General features: G+C 41.4%; 1 protein-coding gene across 4 annotated transcripts in view; it reads left to right on the top strand.

Moving 5' to 3' along the window:
- Positions 1 to 23815, top strand: part of FRMPD4 (FERM and PDZ domain containing 4) — a 461147-nt gene that overhangs the window by 373819 nt on the left and 63513 nt on the right. For all 4 annotated transcript variants that reach the window (XM_075265006.1, XM_075265007.1, XM_075265008.1 and 1 more), the window contains one exon: positions 923 to 1025. In XM_075265006.1, coding sequence (XP_075121107.1) covers positions 923 to 1025 — 103 coding nt within the window. The remainder of the gene's footprint in view (positions 1 to 922; positions 1026 to 23815) is intronic.

Here is a 23815-nt window from a genome sequence, read left to right as displayed (position 1 = left end):
CCCCTCTGTTCACGGTCACACCCCATTACACCACAGCCATTAATATATAGTCTTGGATGACCCCTTCAGGCTTATTAGCATAATTACTCCATTAGTGTGGAATCACACATACAGCATTTAGGTCATGTTTGTGGCAGTTTTTTGAGGCAAAGCTAGGAACTACAATTGTATGGCATTATTGGCAAAATTTGGGCAATATTTAGCTATTTTTTGTAAACCTACACCTATATACTCTGAAATGTTAATGTTGGGATCTGTCATAAAACATTCTACAAGTTTATATTATCAATAAGCACGGTTTACATCAGTGTTCGGGTTTCCATTCGGAGACTCCTCTTGAGGACACCCTGAATTGAAACCTATACGCATTAAAAAGCGGTTACCTAAAAAAAACACATGGACCCCATATAGACTATAGTGAGGTCCATGTGGTTCTTGCACGAAACATGCAGAGAGCAAAGTACTGCAAGTAGCCCTTTTCTGTCCACATGTTTCATGCGGAAACCACATGCACCTCATTATAGTCTATGGGGTCCGTGTGGTTTTTTAGGTAAGCGCTTTTTAATGCATATAGGTTTCCGTTCGAGGGGTCCCCAAGCAGACTCCTTGAACGGAAACCCAGGTGCTGATGTGAACTGAGCCTTAGTAAACCCACTACTACTAAACCAAGCGATGTAACCTTCCATTGGAAAGGAAAGCATCAAATAACAAATAGTATGTTATCTAACTGACAGTGGAATAGTCATTTTATTTGAGAAGCAATTGTAGGAATGAGTAGTGCATAAAATATGGCCGAGAACAATTATTGTACATTTATTGTGACTTTTGACCTTTTTATGCAAGCTCGCCATAAAAACTGGTATATTTTTAATGTGTAAATTCCGTAATGTTTATCGTTCCTCTTCACCCGTTTCTGGTACAGGTGGACCCTCTGAGGGGAAATTAGTCCCAGGAGACCAGATCATTATGATAAATGAGGAGCCAGTCAGCAGTGCCCCAAGGGAGCGAGTGATCGACCTTGTCAGGTAAGTGATATGTTTCCGCTTTTAATTCACCCTACCCAGCAATAGCCTTGAGTCTGTTGCCACTAGTAATAAAACATTCATATACAGCAGGAAGTATATTTTCTTGCGTATGCACTCAGAATACTGAACAGCTGTGAATTCAGAGAGATGAGCCTTTCAGTCATTTATAACGTAACAATTTCTGGAACTGTCAAAGTTTTAGGTTAAGAAGCTAGAAAAGTTCCTGGCACTACAGAGATAACAGTGATTTTCCATCGTGGTAAGAAAAGATTTTCACTAGGACACATAATATTTGTAATAATTGCCATCCATTGGTTATTATGAGCAAGGAGATGTAGGCCAGTAGCTCCAACATTATACTTACCGACAGCAGATTCAAGCTGTCACCTACTAATCCAGCATCTGTGATGATGAATCATAATAGGGTGTTAGAAGAAACACTCCAGACCCGCATGGATGACAAATATTTACAGCAGGAAAATCCAACATTATTTTTAGACATTTCTTTCGATACAGTAATTTTCCATTTTTTTTCAAAATTACCTTAAAGGAATCAATGTCATATTTATATTCACTCCTACAGGTGTTCAAGCTATTGCTTAGTCCCAGCTGCATTACATTCTAACAATGCAATAAAGATATGTATTATGAAATGGGATGTCTGAAAAACGTCACGAATGTTATTTACTAGTATAGTATATGTATATACAGATGTAATAAGCTCAAACTTGACATGTGACATTATATAGCATTAAAATGAATGTTGTAATATACTATAGGTAAAGTTAAAGGGATTCTATCATTAGAATCCGATTTTCCACAAACACCACGTCGGAATAGCTTTTAGAATGGATATACTTCTCCTACCTTTAGAAGTCTTCTCCGCGCTGCCGTACAGTAGATATCCTGATTTTTCACTGTTATGCTAATGAATTTTTGGCCACGTTCTTTTGGCCGATACTTCGGCTTCTTTAGGATGCCAATATAGTTGTCGCAGGAAGCCTTTAATTTCCTGCTCAATCACTCAGGCAATAGCTAGTGATATCTGGTGAAGTCCTGCTGCCTCGAGATGCAGGCAAGAGCAAGAGCATGAGAACCTCAGAGCTCCTGGGGAACAATGATGTGTAAGGGTGCATTCAGACTACGTAACGCCGGGCGTGTATGAGAGCCGTACACGCCGGCATTACGGCAGACTGCCGAACACTTCCCATTCACTTCAATGGGAGCGCTCGTAAACGCCGCTGTTACGAGCGCTCCCATTGAAGTGAATGGGAAGTGTTCGGCAGTCTGCTGTAATGCCGGCGTGTACGGCTCTCATACACGCCCGGCGTTACGTAGTCTGAATGCACCCTAAGTGTCACTTGATTTTTATTTATATAGCACAACTACAATGTGGAACTACTGGGTGGCATTATTATTTGCTTGACCACTGAGGAACATTACTAATTTCTGGGGTGAGAACATTATTTGGTGTCTGGGGTCCAATTAGGGAGTATTATTAGGCATCTGGGAGCCACTTGTGGTATTTTTAGGTGGCTGATGACCACTGGAGAGCATTATTGGGGCCAGTAGGGAATCATATATTTCAAGCTGGGCCACTGGGGAGCATGATATTATGTAGTGACCTCTAACAGAGCCCAGTGATAGTGATAGTGAAATGTCAATTTTTATATGTGGTGGGTGAAAGCATAGGACGGTGTGACTTTATGGATGTATTCACATGGTGCAGTTGTGATACAGATACATTTCCATCAAAGCTGCAATGGAGAAAATGCATGTAGTTTTCATGTGGTTTTTGGTGAGATTTTTTTAAATTTTAAAATGTGAAACAGATTTATGTTCCAGATGTAAATTCAAAAATTGCACTAAAAAAACCACATCAAAACTGCTATTTTTTGGCTTTTCTTAAAAATGATTTGGAAAGGGTGCCTCAGGAAAAAAAAAAATCAAAAAGGCTGAGCTGCTGCTTATTCTGAGCTGCACCTCTCTATTTTTCCAGCTTCCCAGCACATTATACAGAATATTACTGTTACCATTATGAAGAATCATTTTTGCCACAAAAAATAAGCTCCCATAAGGCTCTTTTAGGCTAAGGCCCCATGGGACGATCTGCAGCGCTAAAACACTGCGGGGAAAACCTGCAGCGGGAACGCAGAGATTTCTACACGGACTTTCTGTAACTATTAGATCTACAGGAAAGCCGCTGGTGTTTCCGTAGATATAATCGACATGTTTTGATTTCCAAAACCACGCCAGTTTTGGAAATCGCAGCGTGAACACATGAATCCCATCCACTTTTTAGTTACTGTATAATGCTGCAAATTTTCCCGCAGTGTTTCCGGCCCGTGGTGCCCCGGCCTTAAAGGAAAAATGTCAGAAAAAGATATGGTTTGTGGAAGGTTTTACTTTCGTTATTCATTTTGCAGGGGATATGAACATGGAAAGCAGTAGAGTTGCTCTGAAAACCAAGACTAATTATTGGATTCATCTATTTCCACCTCTTTCAAATGGTGGCCATACATTATTTAATGTTCAAAATAGGACAAATTTAGAGCTGTAGACATTTTTTATTTTTCTAGTATGCTCATGATATATCTCCTATATGGTTACCATGGCCGTAGGTTAATGTTTTGTTACTTAATTCTTTGTATTTGTAATAAAGATTGACAAAAAAAAACTAGCATGGCATACTTAGTGATCTGGCTGTTGACATCAACATGTTTGTGAGTTCTAGTCCACACAGCTATAAATAATCTCTAGAGATGAGCGAACAGTGTTCTATCGAACACATGTTCGATCGGATATCAGGGTGTTCGCCATGTTCGAATCGAATCGAACACCGCGTGGTAAAGTGCGCCAAAATTCGATTCCCCTCCCACCTTCCCTGGCGCCTTTTTTGCACCAATAACAGCGCAGGGGAGGTGGGACAGGAACTACGACACCGGGGGCATTGAAAAAAATTGGAAAAAGTCATTGGCTGCCGAAATCAGGTGACCTCCATTTTAGACGAATAGTGGATTTCAAATCCGGGTCATATGAGAATGTGAACTTTGTGACTATGAGACAGGGATAGCTGTACAGGCAGGGATAGCTAGGGATAACCTTTATTTAGGGGGGAATGTTATTAAAAATAACTTTTTGGGGCTCTATCGGGTGTGTAATTGTGATAAACTTTTTCCCATAGGGATGCATTGGCCAGCGCTGATTGGCCGAATTCCGTACTCTGGCCAATCAGTGCTGGCCAATGCATTCTATTAGCTTGATGAAGCAGAGTGTGCACAAGGGTTCAAGCGCACCCTCGGCTCTGATGTAGCAGAGCCGAGGCTGCACAAGGGTTCAAGCGCACCCTCGGCTCTGATGTAGGAGAGCCGAGGGTGCACTTGAACCCTTGTGCACCCTCAGCTCTGCTACATCAGAGCCGAGGGTGCGCTTGAACCCTTGTGCACACTCTGCTTCATCAAGCTAATAGAATGCATTGGCCAGCGCTGATTGGCCAGAGTACGGAATTCGGCCAATCAGCGCTGGCTCTGCTGGAGGAGGCGGAGTCTAAGGTCGCTCCACACCAGTCTCCATTCAGGTCTGACCTTAGACTCCGCCTCCTCCAGCAGAGCCAGCGCTGATTGGCCGAATTCCGTACTCTGGCCAATCAGCACTGGCTAATGCATTGTATTGGCATGATGAAGCAGTGCTGAATGTGTGTGCTTAGCACACACATTCAGCTCTACTTCATCGGGCTAATAGAATGCATTGGCCAGCGCTGATTGGCCAGAGTACGGAATTCGGCCAATCAGCGCTGGCTCTGCTGGAGGAGGCGGAGTCTAAGGTCGCTCCACACCAGTCTCCATTCAGGTCCGACCTTAGACTCCGCCTCCTCCAGCAGAGCCAGCGCTGATTGGCCGAATTCCGTACTCTGGCCAATCAGCACTGGCTAATGCATTGTATTGGCGTGATGAAGCAGTGCTGAATGTGTGTGCTTAGCACACACATTCAGCTCTACTTCATCGGGCTAATAGAATGCATTGGCCAATCAGCGCTGGCCAATGCATTCTATTAGCGTGAACTGAGTTTGCACAGGGGTTCTAGTGCACCCTCGGCTCTGCTACATCAGATTGGTACATCTGATGTAGCAGTGCCGAGTGTGCATCAGATGTGTAGTTGAGCAAAACTGACTCAGCACTGCTAAGTCTCTGCAATCGCATAGGAATGCATTGGCCAGCCTTCGGCCAATCAGCGCTGGCTCTGCCGGAGGAGGCGGAGTCTAAGGTCGGACCTGAATGGAGACTGGTATGGAGCGATCTTAGACTCCGCCTCCTCCAGCAGAGCCAGCGCTGATTGGTCGAGTTCCATACTCTGGCCAATCAGCACTGGCCAATGCATTTCTATGGGGAAAAGTTAGCTTGCGAAAATCGCAAACTGACAGGGATTTCCATGAAATAAAGTGACTTTTATACCCCCAGACATGCTTCCCCTGCTGTCCCAGTGTCATTCCAGGGTGTTGGTATCATTTCCTGGGGTGTCATAGTGTACTTGGTGACCCTCCAGACACGAATTTGGGTTTCCCCCTTAACGAGTTTATGTTCCCCATAGACTATAATGGGGTTCGAAACCCATTCGAACACTCGAACAGTGAGCGGCTGTTCGAATCGAATTTCGAACCTCGAACATTTTAGTGTTCGCTCATCTCTAATAATCTCTATTTGACCCCAGTCAAATTACTAGTACTATTCTATGAGACTGCTCTGTTTACCTGTGTTCTTAAAAATGAAGTTATATAATAAATGCAGCTAACATTCTCGATTTCATTCCATGGCTAAACACATAAAAGCTCATATATTATATATGAGTGGATGATTCATCATTCTAGGTTCATTAAAACACACCTTGTTTTTGTGATCTCAGTCAGTACCAATTTTAGTGGAAACTAAACAAATAAAAAAGATCTTAAAGGGAACCCACCAGGTGTTTTTTCTGCCTTAAACTGGTGTGTTTGTAGTTGAAAATTCAAGTTTTAACTTTATAGCCAGGGCCCTACGTTGCAAATACCTTGCCTGACGGCCTCACATTTAATACAATGATCACATGACTAGATGAAGTTGCTCTTCACCTCCCATGACTTGTTAGGGTAAATCGACATAGGACGTTGTCAAATTGTAAAAGCTTATAATGTGACTTTCCAGCAACCGAAATTTTAGTGAGGGCCACCATAGCAAAGGTCATTACTGGATGTTGCACGTGCTGGGGTTAGTTTAGGGTAGTAAAAATAAATAAGATAAAATGTCCAGGAGACTGAAGTGTGGGTACACGTGTAGCTAAAAACACATACTACCCAATACCAGAGGAAACATGTCTCTGTATAGGAAGTACAATGTGATCGAAAAAGTACAGGTGCAAAATGCTAATAGAGCACCCACCCACACACCTATAATCCATGAGGGGGTGGATGCCGTCATTTTAAATGCACACAGATAAAACTTATACAAGGTGCTAGTCATTTGATATCGTGAGGTGCACAGCGCCAAACCTATTGGTCACACCCCAAGCTATTAGATCAGATGGGCCATCCAGCACCTCCAAAACATGCACCTCACCGGTACAAGCGCCCTGCAAAAATACCAGAGCCCAGCTGTATCCCACAAAAAAGGTTGACTAATACCATGGGTTAGTACTACACAAAGCCATGTTTCATCTTGCATTGGGTGACCTCTCCTCTGTGATATGTACACGTGTAGCAATGGTGTTACACGATTTTCGTAGCAAGGCACATGAGAAAAACTCTGTGGAAAAGACTGCAGCTGAAATACATTGCTTTTTTTAGCAGTGTTTTTCACAGAAAATCCACAGAATTTTCCTCTATGGACTTTCTGATTTTATGGTACCTATACAGAAAATGGCAGTGTTCCGTATGAAAATTTGCAAAAAAGCTTGCGTTTTCTAAATCACAGCATTTCCGGTGTAGATTTTTTTCTGTAATGGGTTGTAAAACATACTGTTTTTGCAACGTGCAGCTACGGCTATAAAGAGTGGATGGAGACATGCAAATCATTCCATAATGCCCACTTTCCACATGAATTTCATTGATTCTAATGTGCATGTACACTCCTTTTCTCCTCCATTTGAAGTGAGGGCAACAACAGAGCAGTCAGATAAAAGATTTCAATATCACTGCATTTTTCACACAGTTTTCCAGTTTATGTTGTCTGTGTCTCAGTGTTCTTCTTGTTGCCAGATACTTAGGGTAACCATAGAACATGAATGATAACAGTATATTAGGAGTTGTTCAAGTGTATACTTCCAAAAATTAAGCTTTCCAGAGATATGACTTCTTGTCCCAATGCAATATCTTTAAAAGGCCCCTTCTATAATGAGCGATTAGTGTATTCTTGTATGGCTTGTATGGCAGAGGGGACTTTGAGCCCCTTTAAGCTAGCTATACTCACTGGACTTTCATTGACAAAAATGGACAATATTGGCAATTTCAGACAAAGATCAGATATGTAAATGCAAATGTTTGTTTGTGACGGAATTAAAGTAGACTTTAGGCTGCCAAAAGCTGATTGGCCACTTAGTGATATTTTCAGTCAACAGTCAGACATAAATATCCGGTTTGGCATAGTGGGCCACTTATGAAAACATTATGCATTGTTTTTTTAACTAACTAAATTCCTCCCCTTCCTGATCAGGCAGTTAATTGTTAATGTTGATGGAAGGATTATTTGTATGGATGAATCTATCATCAATCAGAGAGACGTATAATAGTCCTCCAAAGTCTAATGTATATGGCCTGCCTTATGTAACCTCTCCACTCCCTATAGCTACAACCCTGGATTACATTTAATAGAAACTTTATGAAAAGACTAGCCTCTTCATCTGCGTGTTCTTGACGCCGATGATCTGCCTATATTCAGCAAATTGCTGCCATCGATGGTTTGCCTGATCCGGTGTTTCGGCAGCTCTTATGCTGTCCTGCTGCTGCACTTGTTCCTCACACCATGTCTGTGATTGTTTCGGCATCTCAGCAGCTCGCTGGGAAGCCATATAATGAGCGTGTTGTTGGTGTTGATAATCCTCCTGCTCCTGCATTTTGGCAGCTGTCAAGCCAGCCTGCTGCTAAACTTGTTCCTTGCACTGTGCTTGTGATTGTTCCAGCATCTCAGCAGCTCACTGGGAAGCCATATGTTGTTGGCACTGTTGATCCCCGTCAGCTCCGCTTGAGGAGAACTCTGTTGACTTCTGGCTATGTTCATAGCTGTCGTTTTAGAATTTTGCAACAAATTAGATTTTCTTTTTCCCGGAATGTTTAAAAGTAGCAAACTGCCAATTTGGATTAAAGGCATTTTTGTATCTAGTGCGTCAACATGTTGCCTGGAGCTGATCAGATAATATGCAGATACAATGGATATGGACTGAGGATTAGCTGAGTGTTAACACAGAGAGATAACAGACCTGGCTTTATCAGAAGCTGAGATAAGCTGCAGCCAAGAGCAGTGTAATATAGTATGTGAACATAAATTCATAACAGTCGTGAAGCTATGTCATTTACCATTTTTGCGATTGAGGAACAAACATCCAAACACACAAACTTTCGCATTTATAATATTAGTAGGAAGTAGGATGTACTGTAGGAAGTAGGATGAGATAGTGAACCCACATTATGTTATACATTCTTTATCTTTAATATGCTAATAATTTGGATTATCTTATTCACATTTACTATTGATAAAATAACATTTTTACTCTAGGTAAAGATATTTAAAAAATCATAAAAAATAAAGCAGTTATTTTGTGAAAGCCTAGCACAGTACCACATTAAGTTATATAATAATAATTCTACACTGAAGTAGATCTATATATGGACGTCTCTACAAAATGCAGATCTTTACTTGAAATATTGAATTACAGTAATACATTCTTGCTTATTTCTGCCAAACTGCCTGGGGCCAAAATGGTAAGAAATTACTTTTTCCTTTGTTGTTTTGTTGCCCAGTACATCATCGGCTTGTTTTCCTAGGAAAACTCAGGAAACAATCAGAGTGGCTTGTAGACCCTCGCTATTCACTGTTCTGTAATAAATAAAAAAGGTGTTCTGGCTATTATTAAAAAATCTGATTTACTGAGCCCATAGAGCTGCTCCTGTCCATGCATTTTTAATGGGTTAATACATGAAAAGAACATTTATTTCTCTTCTTAAAATAGAACACAGTAAAGAGACTGCTTAACCGACTGAGGGGTGAAAGGAACAGTACATGTCTCGATTGCTCTCTGCGGCTTCTACTGTATATGGGTGAAACATTATGGATTTAAGATGTTATAATGAATGTCACAATGCTGAAATTAAATGAGCAACTCCCTTCCTAAAACCCATGTTTAATTTAAAATACTTAATCATTTAACAGAAATAAATATTATAAATGATAATTTTTCAGAAATATAACATACAGTGTCAAATAGGTAAAGTCAATAGAATGGGGGAGAATTATTAATATTGGTGTATGGAGGAAGACAAAAGATGCTGTAGGCTATTGCTATAGCTCAAAAGAAAATATTCATGAAGTCAGAGCCCTGTTCACTTTTTCCGACATGCTTGTATGTGATGGAAAAACTGGTTCATGTATATCTCATATATGATGTTCACTTATAGTAACAGAAAAAAGTAAATGATAAATCTGCCTCAGGGCTCGTTCACATCTACGCCCGGTCTCCGTTCATGCAAGTTTCCATTTCCTGCACAAAACAGAGGCAGGAGACGGAAACCTGCAGGACTCTTTCAAACCCATTTATTTGAATGGGTTTGAAAGATGTCCGGCCGTGAGCGCCGGTGAGCGTTTTATGCTCTCCGCCGCGAAACCGATTTTTTTAAAATCAGACACAGAGTCGGACATGCAGTACTCTGTGTCCGGTTTAAAAACAATAGTTTCGCGGAGGAGACCATAAAACGCTCACTGGCGCTCACGGCCAGACCCGGTCTGACAGCTTTCCGTCTTCTGCATGCAGAAGACGGAAAGCTCAGAACGGACTCCAGCCGCTAGTGAGAACCTAGCGTAAATGAGATGCCTAAAAGCAGCCAAGGTTGGATAAACCATTAGATATCCCAGACTGATCAATATCATACCATGTTTATCGATGGAGTTAAATACACTCAATCATGACAGTGGATTCGTCAAAAATCTAATTCAATAGATTATTATGGACTTAGCTTGACATAGATAGATATAGGGAAACTAGAGAAGATTACTTGAATATTTTACCCATACAGGGAACTGGAGGATGTTTATGTGTCTGTGGAAGGAACTTGCTAGTTGACAAAATCCTCTAATGACAGCAGAATGAGCACTTTTTAAGGCCAGGGGCCCCACATAGCATAGACGTCGCGATTTGGCTGTGGCAAAAACTGCAGCGTATTACAGTACGAGCAAAGGGGATGGAATTCTGGCTAATCCCATCCACACATTGCAGAAAAAAAAATCTGCAGCATGTCAATTATACCTATGGAAACACGTACTGAAACACTGGAGTTTTCCATACAGGTATAATAGGAACAGAAAGTCTGCAGAGGAAAACTCTGCAGACTTTTTGTGAAAAGCTTTTTCGCTACTCGCTATGAGGGGCCTTAGCCTAAAGCACAGTCTCTGCCCTGTGAGAGCAAGGAGGGCAGTGTTCTTTAAAATGTACCTGTCGTTTCATTTGACTTTTCAGGATAAGCTGTTGTATGTGTACGTAACACTATTTTTGGCCATTATATGAATTTTTTTCTGTATTGTTTAGCAAGTTCTCCCTTTGCATGCTGTATCTGGAGACAGTAGTTCTCTGCGAGCTATGGGTGGAGACCTGCTGTACACTGGAGCAGATGTATGAAGACCGGCGTTATTAACACCAGACTTCATACAACTTTGACTTGGTGGAAGCATTTATTTACATGAGATTTACATTTCCAGTATAATTTACATCAGATTTCAGGCTTAAATCAGGCTAAATGTGGCAGGGCTGATGGTACCACCCTCTGCAAGCCCCTTATCATGCCCTCTTATAAATCTGCTTTATCAGGCCTCTACTCTATAACTCTCTCATTCAGAAACAGCCCAAACACAATGTAGAATATATACAGAGAAGTCCTGAACTGTACTGATGTGAATAAAGTACTTTAGTTATGATAGAAAGTTCTCGTTTATATGGTAGTTCTTCTCTTATGCTCACTACTCCCCCTTCCCTTTCCATAGACTTCTATAGACATCTGCAGTTTGTCATGATGAAGCAGGGATTTTCAGAGTGTATGCTATTTTAGTGAGGGAGGGGGAGCAGGGGAACATCTTACAAAATTTCTTGTATTCGCCTCTACTATTGATTTATGCAAAGTTTGTTGAAACAACAATGTCTATTCAAGTTGGATCATTCACTTAACGCGATTTGTGAGGACAATATACTTGCCATGGTATCTTCCTATGTAGTTACTACTCTGTGCCATATTCATTCTCTGTAGACCTATAACCTTTATGAGACAAAAATCCCCTTGAAACCAATAGAGAATTTTCCTATAGAGGTCATATATGAGTAAAACAAGGGCATGACATTGTAATTATGGATATTATATCTAAACTGGCCCTTCAGATTGTGTCTTAGTCAAACTTAACCTAATAAAGTCTGAATTATAAGTTATTAATAGATATTTTTATTATTATTTCAAAAAGTCACAGGTATGCTTTTCAGTAAAATATGATGATATAGGAAATTGTTGTTTTTGGTAATGAAATACAAAACATCAGCAGGATATGGTAGCACATATAATATAAGTAACAATATGCTGGTTGTTAAAAAAAAAAAAAAGGGTCACAAGAGTACAATTTTTGCTAAAAATAGTCAATTTCCCCATTGCAGTTTTGTATTTCTACTTCAGCAAAATTCTGCAAAATGAAATATTTGCTGTTTGTAGCATCTTTTCTTCTATTTTTGGAGCCTCCATATTTGTTTATTTGTGAATGTTCTGTATATTTGTCTGCTGAATGACATGGAAAGGTCTCTCTCTGAGACCAATTTACAGACCTAATTACAGGACTTGGGATCTCTTGTATAATTTTCTAGGTAAATCTACCAAGGGATTTGGAAACTAGAACATAAAGGCAACTGTTATTTAAGTGGCTCCTCTTTACTAAGGTTCCATGGAATTGAGATCCTATATGTAAGTACGTGTATTAGAGAAATGTTCAAAGGAAGATATTGATTTAAAATCTCTTCATGTGGATGTGGTTATAAATTGACATGATGTAGTGGTATTAATATAATATTTGCCGTCAGTCTCTGCTTATTGCACAGATACATCCCATCCATATTTACTTAAAGAGGACCTTTCATCAGATCGGGCACATGCAGTTCTATATACTGCTGGAAAGCTGACAGTGCGCTGAAATCAGCGCACTGTCGGCTTTCCCATTCTGTGCCCCGAGTAAAGCGCCATCGGTCCCGGTACCGTAGAGCTTTACAGTCAGAAGGGCGTTTCTGACAGTTAGCCAGGGACGCCCTTCTGCCCAGCAGCACCGATCACACTGTACAGAGTGAGTGGGGAGGAACGCTCTCTCCCTCTGCTCACAATGCTCGTCCATAGACGAGTATTATCAGGAGGGGAGGGGGCGTTCCTCCCCACTCACTCTGTACAGCGCGATAGGCACTGTGGGGCAGAAGGGCGTCCCTGGCTAACTGTCAGAAACGCCGTTCTGACTGTAATGCGCTACGGTACCAGGACCGATGGCGCTTTACTCGGGGCACAGAATGGGAAAGCCGACAGTGCGCTGATTTCAGCGCACTGTCAGCTTTCCAGCAGTATATAGAACTGCCTGTGCCCCGGACCATGAAAGGTCCTCTTTAAAGCTATGATTAGTAGATATATCCATAGTCACTTCCAGCACTATGGCCGACTATTATATTAGTGGCATGCAGCAGTTTACATGACCAGCAGAACTATTACATCAGGAAGATGGCGCCAGCTTAGTTGCTATACTTCAGCAGCAGATGTTAGCTCTAACATACATCTGACATCCTGCTCCAATGGCATCGAGTGGTGATAACACTATTTAATCAGCAGCCATTTAATCCCTTAGATCCTGTGCAATGTGATGCAGGGTGTTGATGCATTTCATGGTGGATGGGACCTATTGAAGGCTCCCACATCACAATATGAATTTAATCTATTAGACTCTGAAAGATGGCTACATTGACAAAAAAAATAAGAAGTTGAGGCTTCCTAACCACAAAACAAAAAAAATGCTCTCTTAAGTACCAAACTAGACTGTGAGGTCGTAACAATGATATTAAGTTTAAAGGCAACTTAACCCTCATATTTCCATCAATTGCACTAATTTCTTTTTTTAGTGGTAGTCTATAATAGTAATAATGGACTAAAGGTCTATATCTGTCATGTCCATGACTCTTTCAAACACGCAGTCAACAGCTACTGTCAGGTATTGGCATTCCCACAAATGTGATTATGGTGTGCTGATATAGTAGTCATGGACCTAATGAAGGTCCCAAAGTTTAATTGAGTATACACGTCACATATAAATACACTCGACATAGCTTCTTCGAAAATGTTTATTAAACATTATCTTCACTTCATAATATATCACGTCATCAATAGCTCATTTACATAGCTCATATACAATGCTCAAAAAAATAAATGGAACAGTACAGGGCTATGGACGAGTACAGGGGGGGTGTACCTCACAGCCCAGCTAGACTGTCAGGAACTCCCTTCTGACGGTGAGGAGATATGGAGCGTAAACTCCATGTGAAAGGACTGCTAGAGCCGCCATGTGTCCACTTCATTGTAAGTTAAACACTCATTCATTTCAGCTGTATATCATTGCTGGCCGCACAACAGCATGAAAACCATATAGTCGGTGATGATTTACATCTGAAATAAATCAGTGTTCTACATACTGAGAAGAATGAGCACTAGCAGTCTAAATGTTGGGACTAAATGTGACATCAGGTGCATAATGTGGCACCGCCCTTATGCAATATCAGCATATCATTATCAGCAGCACTTTGCCCTGTGTGAATAAGCATGTGCCATTATTCCTATTCGGCACCACTAAGGTGTTTAACAGTTTACACCGACATTAAACAGACAGAAATTTAATTTTAGATCTGTTTATATTCATAATAACAATATGAACTAAAACAGACACTTAACCAACCAATAGCAATAGTCATAGTCTAACTATCATCTGCCACCTTCCCGTGTGGCTACAGAATATACCAAAGAGCCAGTTCAGAAGGAAAAATTGCACTGAAATTGAGGATTATTTGAAAGAAGCAAAATCCCTACAATCAAAATGTGAACAAAAGGGACATAATCAGGAAAATCGTGAAATTGTTAAACAATAAGTGACAAGTTTCCTGAGGGAAAAAATTCTCCTACAAGATACTGAAAAGGAGCTCAAACAGCATGAAGGAACCTAGTGGAAAATCCCAATTATAACTAAATATGCAAAGGATACAGATGTCTTTAGAAAAATTGCCAGTAAGTATTGGGATATTCTGAACCAGGATAAAGTGGTGACAGGAATTATACTTTCTTGTCCTAGTTTTGTATAGTGATATATGGGAATTATAGGAGCCCCTTATGGTCCTGGACTAAAAGAGAATTGGGAAAAATCCAGATATTTTTTTTCAGCCCGTTTGCTTTTTCCTTGCAGAAAGAGTACAGCATGCTAGAGTACAGAAAGTAACATCTCTAAATATCATGGGTAATAGTGGGGATATATAAACACTGCAATTACCTTAGGTTTTGGATGCCAGAAACAGAGGGTGTAGGAAAGAGGTATGTGCCTGTAATAGGCTCCGTTGTCACGGAGTAACACGCCGCTCATTTAGACACGTATACACGTGTCAGAGCGTGGTGCTTCAAAACAGAGCCCATTGATTTCAATGGGTGTCGGCTTATGCGCGTAACACATTGAAATCAATGGATTACAAAGCCTCCCATTGATTTCAATGTGCATCCCTATTATATACTATAAACAGCAGTAATATTTTTCCTGTTTGTTGTTTAGTGACATTATCAAAGTACTTGGTTTGGCAAATGCAGATGGACGAATAGGTGATTTTTATTTGTGTGTGCATTCACAGTATACACTAGCTGTAAATAGACTAAAATAATAATAATAATGTTACTTTTAAGAGCGTGCAAAAAGTTATTGTTGATTATAGTGTGTTGAGTCCACAATCATGTTATCTTAGAAAATGTCAAACTTTTATACAGAGACTGTAGTAAACAGGAATATGTGAAAGGATAAAATATAAATTAAAGTAGAAGATGTACTGCAAAAAGTAATGAAGTATGTAATATTCTGTGTTCTTATACTAAAAGTTGAACTTATACTAGAACTTCTCCGCATGTTATTCACTTTTCAGTCTTTTTTTGTCTATAAAAATACAGAAATAAAATAAAACATTTAGTATTTTAAACTATATATAAACTCATTATATGGCATCCCAGCGAGCTGCTGAGATGCCAAAACAATCACAGGCATGGGGCGAGGAACAAGTTCAGCGGGCAGGCAAGCTTCACGGCTGCTGAATTGCCGGAGCAGGCGGATCATCAACACCAACATCACTCTCATAATATGGCATCCCAGTGAGCTGCTGAGATGCCAGAACAATCACAGGCACAGCGTGAGGAACAAGTTCAGCAGCAAGACAGCTTGAGAGCTGCCAAAATGCAGGACCAGACGAACCATCAATGGCAGTATTTTGCTGAATATAGCGGATTATTGATGCCAACAACACGCAGACGAAATCATGGGCAGAGGCTAGTTAATAATAATAATTTAATTAGGACTTTTTAATAATTTGTTGAATAGCTCACTTACTATAATGAGAGCCAAGGATGAAAATTATTATGTTATGTGACTACGTTTTTGAAGTACTGCTACCAAACATCCAGATATATGTAGTGTACATTAGCACATTGCTAATGGGAAAAGTTAATTGGAGTTGTTTTCATATTTCCAGGCAGCATTTTTTTGCTGCTTTTTGCTATGTGGGGCCTTAGCCCAAAAGTATAGTTGGAAATAGAAACTTTTGAGAAACAAAACTTGAAACTTCGTTCATCTCTAATCAGTCTAATGAACCGAATACAGACAGATAAATATAATTTGCACATTTATTATTGTTTGTCTTTACTGGAAAAGTATCACCATATTAATATTATTTATACATTCTGAACGGAATAATAGCCCAATTACAAAGGGTATGCACCAGTGTGCAACTAAAGCATTTGTTATATTCTAATTGGATAAAAGATTGTCATTTTGGAATTTGATTAGATAATGTGTCATAACAAAAGCTATTAGACCACACAATGATAATATTTGGGTTAAAATAATGTAAGTGTTATTTTTTTTCCAAAGAAATAAAAGTATAAACATATGTTAATCATATTCCATTTAATATTGTCAAAAATTCCCAGCATGACTAGCATGTTAAAAAATAAAAGTACATGTGTGCTATGGGTTAATTAATACATGGCGCCTGCACAGAAGTTGAGTAGGCACAATAGTCGCCAGGTTTTCATTGTTTTACACAGAGAAGACCTGGCAGTAATGTCTGCGATCAGAGACCTCTCTTATCATAGGCATTATCTCTTCTTATGCCTACTATTTCCCCCATTCCTTCTCAACCACTGTTCACATTTAGTTGCCGATACAGCTCTTGTGCAAAGAGATTTTGAGGCGGCTGTCCTGTTACTATGGCAGCTTGGAGACTTCTGATGGCTTATAGACCAGCCATAGGAATATAACTGTAAAGAAGCCTCTGTAGCTCAGCGATTTTACCATAAATTGCAATATAGTAATATTCTAATCATGTTAAAAGCAGGTCCAATCCCCTTTGGGCATTTTGGAAGTAAAAAAACCTCAAAAACTGTGTCATTGCTGACATGGTTCGGGTCGGTAATGACACAGTTCAAACAGGCAGTAGGCTTGATACGTGCATATCACATTGAAACCAATAGGGAAAAGAGCAGCCCATTCATTTCAATGGGGAGCGCACGTATGTCGTCTCCCATTGAAATGAATGGGATCTGGTTTGTACGCGCTGATTCTGAACGTGTTTTACGTGTGAATGCACCCTTAATGCTACATTTAAAAAGATTATTGTGTTCCATGTAAACGTCAGCCTAGAGATAACTGACTACAATCTGTCTCACATCATCATAGACAGAAGGAATTTTTGGAAGAATTAACGAGTGTCGGTATGTTCAATTGAAAATAACAATAAAAAGTTCAAGAGGTCTAATAAATGAAGTCAATACATTCCAGGAGAACAGCTAGTATAGGGAACATGAGCCAAAGAACAGGACAAAAGCATTCTTGAGCTGAAAAGAAAGTGATAAAACTCGCTTGTTTCAGTAACCTTGTCATAATAATTATATTATCCAAGTACACGATCCTTGATAAGAAAATAACAGTGTAAGCAAGAACAAAAATATGAAATTACTTTTATTCATAGGCAAAGTAGAGGTTTATCTTATGAAATATGTTTCCATAAAAAACAGCCATGAATATAAGTCATTGGGATCCACAAGGCCTCTTGCAGGAGAGAGGAAGAGTCCATTACATGAAGTCACCCAAGGACGAGGCCTCGCCATGAGCTCTATTGTACGCTTCATGTAGAAAAATCTAGTTTCACATAGCCTCTAAATTGTACTTACACAACATAAAGTAGTAAAATCGTGTTGGTTTCAATTGATTTGACTTGCCACCTATTCATATTGATTATTATATTCCCAGCTAAGTGGATACATATTCATGGTAATAAGTGAGTTTGGGGAAAGGGATGTATATTTAGACTATCACCAATAGAAAATAAGCAGTGACCTGAACACATTACTTTACAAAAACAGTAATAGTAAAAGCTCATTCTGTGCAGACAGGGCATTATTATTTTCTTTGTACATTTTAAGGTATTCAGATATAAATCTACAATGGTGTTGGCTCACAAGCTTATATATGAAGTTTTATTCTGATCTGATGAATGGTATGACTGCTGCTGATCTAAGTAATGCACATTATTGTCTGGAATGATGATGGAAAGTTCTAATGTAGACTATGGCAAGGATTAGAGATGAGCGAACAGTGTTCTATCGAACACATGTTCGATCGGATATCAGGGTGTTCGCCATGTTCGAATCGAATCGAACACCGCGTGGTAAAGTGCGCCAAAATTCGATTCCCCTCCCACCTTCCCTGGCGCCTTTTTTGCACCAATAACAGCGCAGGGGAGGTGGGACAGGAACTACGACACCGGGGGCATTGAAAAAAATTGGAAAAAGTCATTGGCTGCCGAAATCAGGTGACCTCCATTTTAGACGAATAGTGGATTTCAAATCCGGGTCATATGAGAATGTGAACTTTGTGACTATGAGACAGGGATAGCTGTACAGGCAGGGATAGCTAGGGATAACCTTTATTTAGGGGGGAATGTTATTAAAAATAACTTTTTGGGGCTCTATCGTGTGTGTAATTGTGATTTTTGTGAGATAAACTTTTTCCCATAGGGATGCATTGGCCAGCGCTGATTGGCCAGAGTACGGAACTCGACCAATCAGCGCTGGCTCTGCTGGAGGAGGCGGAGTCTAAGAGCGCTCCACACCAGTCTCCATTCAGGTCCGACCTTAGACTCCGCCTCCTCCATCAGAGCCAGCACTGATTGGCCGAATTCCGTACTCTGGCCAATCAGCACTGGCTAATGCATTGTATTGGCGTGATGAAGCAGTGCTGAATGTGTGTGCTTAGCACACACATTCAGCTCTACTTCATCGGGCTAATAGAATGCATTGGCCAATCAGCGCTGGCCAATGCATTCTATTAGCTTGATGAAGCAGAGTGTGCACAAGGGTTCAAGCGCACCCTCGGCTCTGATGTAGCAGAGCCGAGGGTGCGCTTGAACCCTTGTGCAGCCTCGGCTCTGCTACATCAGAGCCGAGGGTGCGCTTGAACCCTTGTGCACACTCTGCTTCATCAAGCTAATAGAATGCATTGGCCAGCGCTGATTGGCCAATGCATTCTATTAGCCCGATGAAGTAGAGCTGAATGTGTGTGCTAAGCACACACATTCAGCTCTACTTCATCGGGCTAATAGAATGCATTGGCCAGCGCTGATTGGCCAGAGTACGGAACTCGACCAATCAGCGCTGGCTCTGCTGGAGGAGGCGGAGTCTAAGATCGCTCCACACCAGTCTCCATTCAGGTCCGACCTTAGACTCCGCCTCCTCCAGCAGAGCCAGCGCTGATTGGCCGAAGGCTGGCCAATGCATTCCTATACGAATGCAGAGACTTAGCAGTGCTGAGTCAGTTTTGCTCAACTACACATCTGATGCACACTCGGCACTGCTACATCAGATGTAGCAATCTGATGTAGCAGAGCCGAGGGTGCACTAGAACCCCTGTGCAAACTCAGTTCACGCTAATAGAATGCATTGGCCAGCGCTGATTGGCCAATGCATTCTATTAGCCCGATGAAGTAGAGCTGAATGTGTGTGCTAAGCACACACATTCAGCACTGCTTCATCACGACAATACAATGCATTAGCCAGTGCTGATTGGCCAGAGTACGGAATTCGGCCAATCAGCGCTGGCTCTGCTGGAGGAGGCGGAGTCTAAGGTCGGACCTGAATGGAGACTGGTGTGGAGCGATCTTAGACTCCGCCTCCTCCAGCAGAGCCAGCGCTGATTGGCCGAATTCCGTACTCTGGCCAATCAGCACTGGCTAATGCATTGTATTGTCGTGATGAAGCAGTGCTGAATGTGTGTGCTTAGCACACACATTCAGCTCTACTTCATCGGGCTAATAGAATGCATTGGCCAATCAGCGCTGGCCAATGCATTCTATTAGCTTGATGAAGCAGAGTGTGCACAAGGGTTCAAGCGCACCCTCGGCTCTGATGTAGCAGAGCCGAGGGTGCGCTTGAACCCTTGTGCAGCCTCGGCTCTGCTACATCAGAGCCGAGGGTGCGCTTGAACCCTTGTGCACACTCTGCTTCATCAAGCTAATAGAATGCATTGGCCAGCGCTGATTGGCCAGAGTACGGAACTCGACCAATCAGCGCTGGCTCTGCTGGAGGAGGCGGAGTCTAAGATCGCTCCACACCAGTCTCCATTCAGGTCCGACCTTAGACTCCGCCTCCTCCAGCAGAGCCAGCGCTGATTGGCCGAATTCCGTACTCTGGCCAATCAGCACTGGCTAATGCATTGTATTGTCGTGATGAAGCAGTGCTGAATGTGTGTGCTTAGCACACACATTCAGCTCTACTTCATCGGGCTAATAGAATGCATTGGCCAATCAGCGCTGGCCAATGCATTCTATTAGCGTGAACTGAGTTTGCACAGGGGTTCTAGTGCACCCTCGGCTCTGCTACATCAGATTGCTACATCTGATGTAGCAGTGCCGAGTGTGCATCAGATGTGTAGTTGAGCAAAACTGACTCAGCACTGCTAAGTCTCTGCATTCGTAAAGGAATGCATTGGCCAGCCTTCGGCCAATCAGCGCTGGCTCTGCCGGAGGAGGCGGAGTCTAAGGTCGGACCTGAATGGAGACTGGTGTGGAGCGATCTTAGACTCCGCCTCCTCCAGCAGAGCCAGCGCTGATTGGTCGAGTTCCGTACTCTGGCCAATCAGCGCTGGCCAATGCATTTCTATGGGGAAAAGTTAGCTTGCGAAAATCGCAAACTGACAGGGATTTCCATGAAATAAAGTGACTTTTATGCCCCCAGACATGCTTCCCCTGCTGTCCCAGTGTCATTCCAGGGTGTTGGTATCATTTCCTGGGGTGTCATAGTGGACTTGGTGACCCTCCAGACACGAATTTGGGTTTCCCCCTTAACGAGTTTATGTTCCCCATAGACTATAATGGGGTTCGAAACCCATTCGAACACTCGAACAGTGAGCGGCTGTTCGAATCGAATTTCGAACCTCGAACATTTTAGTGTTCGCTCATCTCTAGCAAGGATATGATCAGCATTATAAATCATTTTCCTACACTGTTTTGTTAAGTCTAAAGTCATCTAACTTTTTTATTGTTCAACACAAATAAAATAAAATATTAAGTAACTCTATAATAGTTAATAATGATCAAAATGTCCTATTGTTTTGTTTCTCCACCTTTACAATTACAGTATAGGTCTCTATGGAAACAGACAACCTAGAAAACCTATTGTTTGATCCTGCAGTCATACTCTTTTACATCTTGCCCATAATTGTTACTAACCTGTTGATAGTAATAATGTTGGACCCGATGAAAGACGTGTAAGTGCAAGATCCTACTACAAAGGGTTTGTATGCAGTGAAGACATAAATAAGTAATTAAAAATGGTGGTGAATGTGAATGCGACGAGTTGATACCATTATGCTTCATGAGAAGATTAACGCCACTATTTCTGACAAATAAATTTGGCATGCGCGGACACAAAGTCCTGCATGTTCGACTGTGTCCATGCAAAAAAAACGGTTTCACCGTGGAGAGGCTGCATGCAAACACTGGTGGTTTGCTTTAAAATCCCATTGAAATGAATGGGTTTTTAAACTGATCACCGGCAAGCTGTCCCCAAGTAGTTTTTGTGGATGTTTAAGCGCAAGTGTGAACCCGCATTAGGGATATCTCTACAATTGTAGTAAATTAGGTTAAATGGTGACTGTTATGAAGAAACTTGAGGTACAATCAACCATAATGCAGGGAGTACTAGGCTGGGGCCTCATGGGCCGGAAACTCCACGATTTGCCCACAGCGGAAATGTCGCAGGAAAAGTCACGGTGTTTTACAGTACTTGCAAACTGGATGGGATTCATTCTCACTTTGCAATAAAAACCACAGCGCGGATACGCTGCGATTTCCAAAGCCGGCGCAGTTTTGGAAATTGCAGCATGTCAATTATATCTACGGAAACGCAAGCGGCATTCCCATAGATATAATGGTAACAGAAAGTCTGCAGAGGAAAACTCCATGACTATTCTGTTCACAGCGCTGCTGATAGAACCATGATGCGTTTCCGCCGTGGTATTTCCCGCAGCGCTTTAGCGTTGCGTATCGTCCCATGGGGCTTTAGTCTTATGGCGCGCATAATATCTTTAGATAGACCAATATATGCACCATTATCTTAAAAGAAAAAAAGTTTTAAATATGCAAATGAGGCTTAGTTGCAATGGGGCATGTCAGAGCCTCCAAGGTTTCTGTCTCCAGGTTTCACTCACTGTCCCTGAGCACTTGACTGACAGCTTCTTCTTATCCTACAGCTCGATACTACTTTTTGAAATCCTTCATATGTACCTGGTGTTTCCCAGCTGGAACCTTTGGAGGTTATGGTATGCTCCATTGCACAGGAGATATATTTGCATATTTCTGAATAAAGGTCTTTCAAGGAAATGGTGCATCTATTTATACTGTCTAGACTTTAAAGGTGTGATGGTGCTCAGCATAATAAACACTACAGTGCACCATGGCTGGGTTTCATGTTGAATTTCCTAATGGCAGACTAGCGCTAGGTTCACACCTGCGTTCTACTCTCCGTTCTGTGCTTTCCGTCTTCTGCATGCCAGAAGATGGAAAGCACAGACCGGGTCCGGCCATGAGCGGCGGTGAGCATTTTATGCTCTACGCCTCGAAACCGTTTTTTTTAATCCAGACACAGAGTACTGCATGTCCGACTCTGTGTCCGGATTAAAAAACCCGGTTTCGCGGCGGAGAGCGCAAAACGCTCACCGCCGGACAACTTTCTCACTCATTCAAATGAATGGGTGAGAAAAACTCCTGCAGGTTTCCATATCCTGCTCTGTTTTATGCAGGAAACGGAAACCTGCAGTACGGAGAGCACAACGCAGATGTGAACGAGTTTAAGAACTCTGCTAGAAGTCTATAAATGGGATAGCAATCTTGATTGTTTTCTTGGAAGGATCATAGTTTTCCTTGGCCATGTGATGATCACACAAATGCATGGGTAGTTACAGCTGTCAGAGTAGTGTCTTTTCAAAGCCATGCAACTATTGTCCATCCCTTGCAAATAAGGAATGAATTAAAGGGATTCTATCATTGCCCCCAGCCCCTTTAAACTGCTCCCATATTGCTGTATATGCTGTTAGCAGAATACAAACCAGACCTTTCTTAAGTTTCAAAACACAGGGATGGGGAGATAAAGCAATTTTATTCTTTATTCAAATGAGGATCTTGGAGCACAGGAGGAGTTTTCTTCTACTACTGAGCACTGCTGCATCATCACTAAACACTTCCATCCTGCATTCAGCTCCTTCCCCTGGGCAATGGGAGGCTCAACTGACATCAGGAGTATCAACTCACACTGTCCAGAGGGAGGACCTGAATGCCGGATGGGTGTGTTTAGTGATGATACTGCAGTGGTCAGTAATAGAATAAAACTCCCTGTGTGCCAAGATCCTCATTTGAATAAAGGTGCTTTTTCTACGCATCCCTGGGGCTCTGAAACTTAAGAAAGGTATGGTTTTATTCTTATTTAAAGTAGCTGGGGGCAGTGATAGACTCCCTTTAAGCTTTCCACATGCATGATTGAAAGCAAAGATCTTGAAAATAATGATACTGCCATACTATGAAAATTATTTGTTGAAATTGTTTCATTTCTTTACATGTCACCTGATGTTTATTTCAGAGAGTGTTAAAAAAAAAACGTAGCTATTCTACATTCTGTTGTACTAGTTCACATTTCTTCTCTAAAATATATTTAGAATTATCTCCCTACTTACCTTTTCATCTATGTTAGTGGTCTTAATGATCCGTCA

Source organism: Leptodactylus fuscus, chromosome 2 (assembly GCF_031893055.1).
Source record: "Leptodactylus fuscus isolate aLepFus1 chromosome 2, aLepFus1.hap2, whole genome shotgun sequence".
NCBI classification, from domain to species: Eukaryota; Metazoa; Chordata; class Amphibia; order Anura; family Leptodactylidae; genus Leptodactylus; species Leptodactylus fuscus.
Note: the sequence above shows the minus strand (reverse complement) of the source record. Positions and strands in the feature narration are given on the sequence as shown.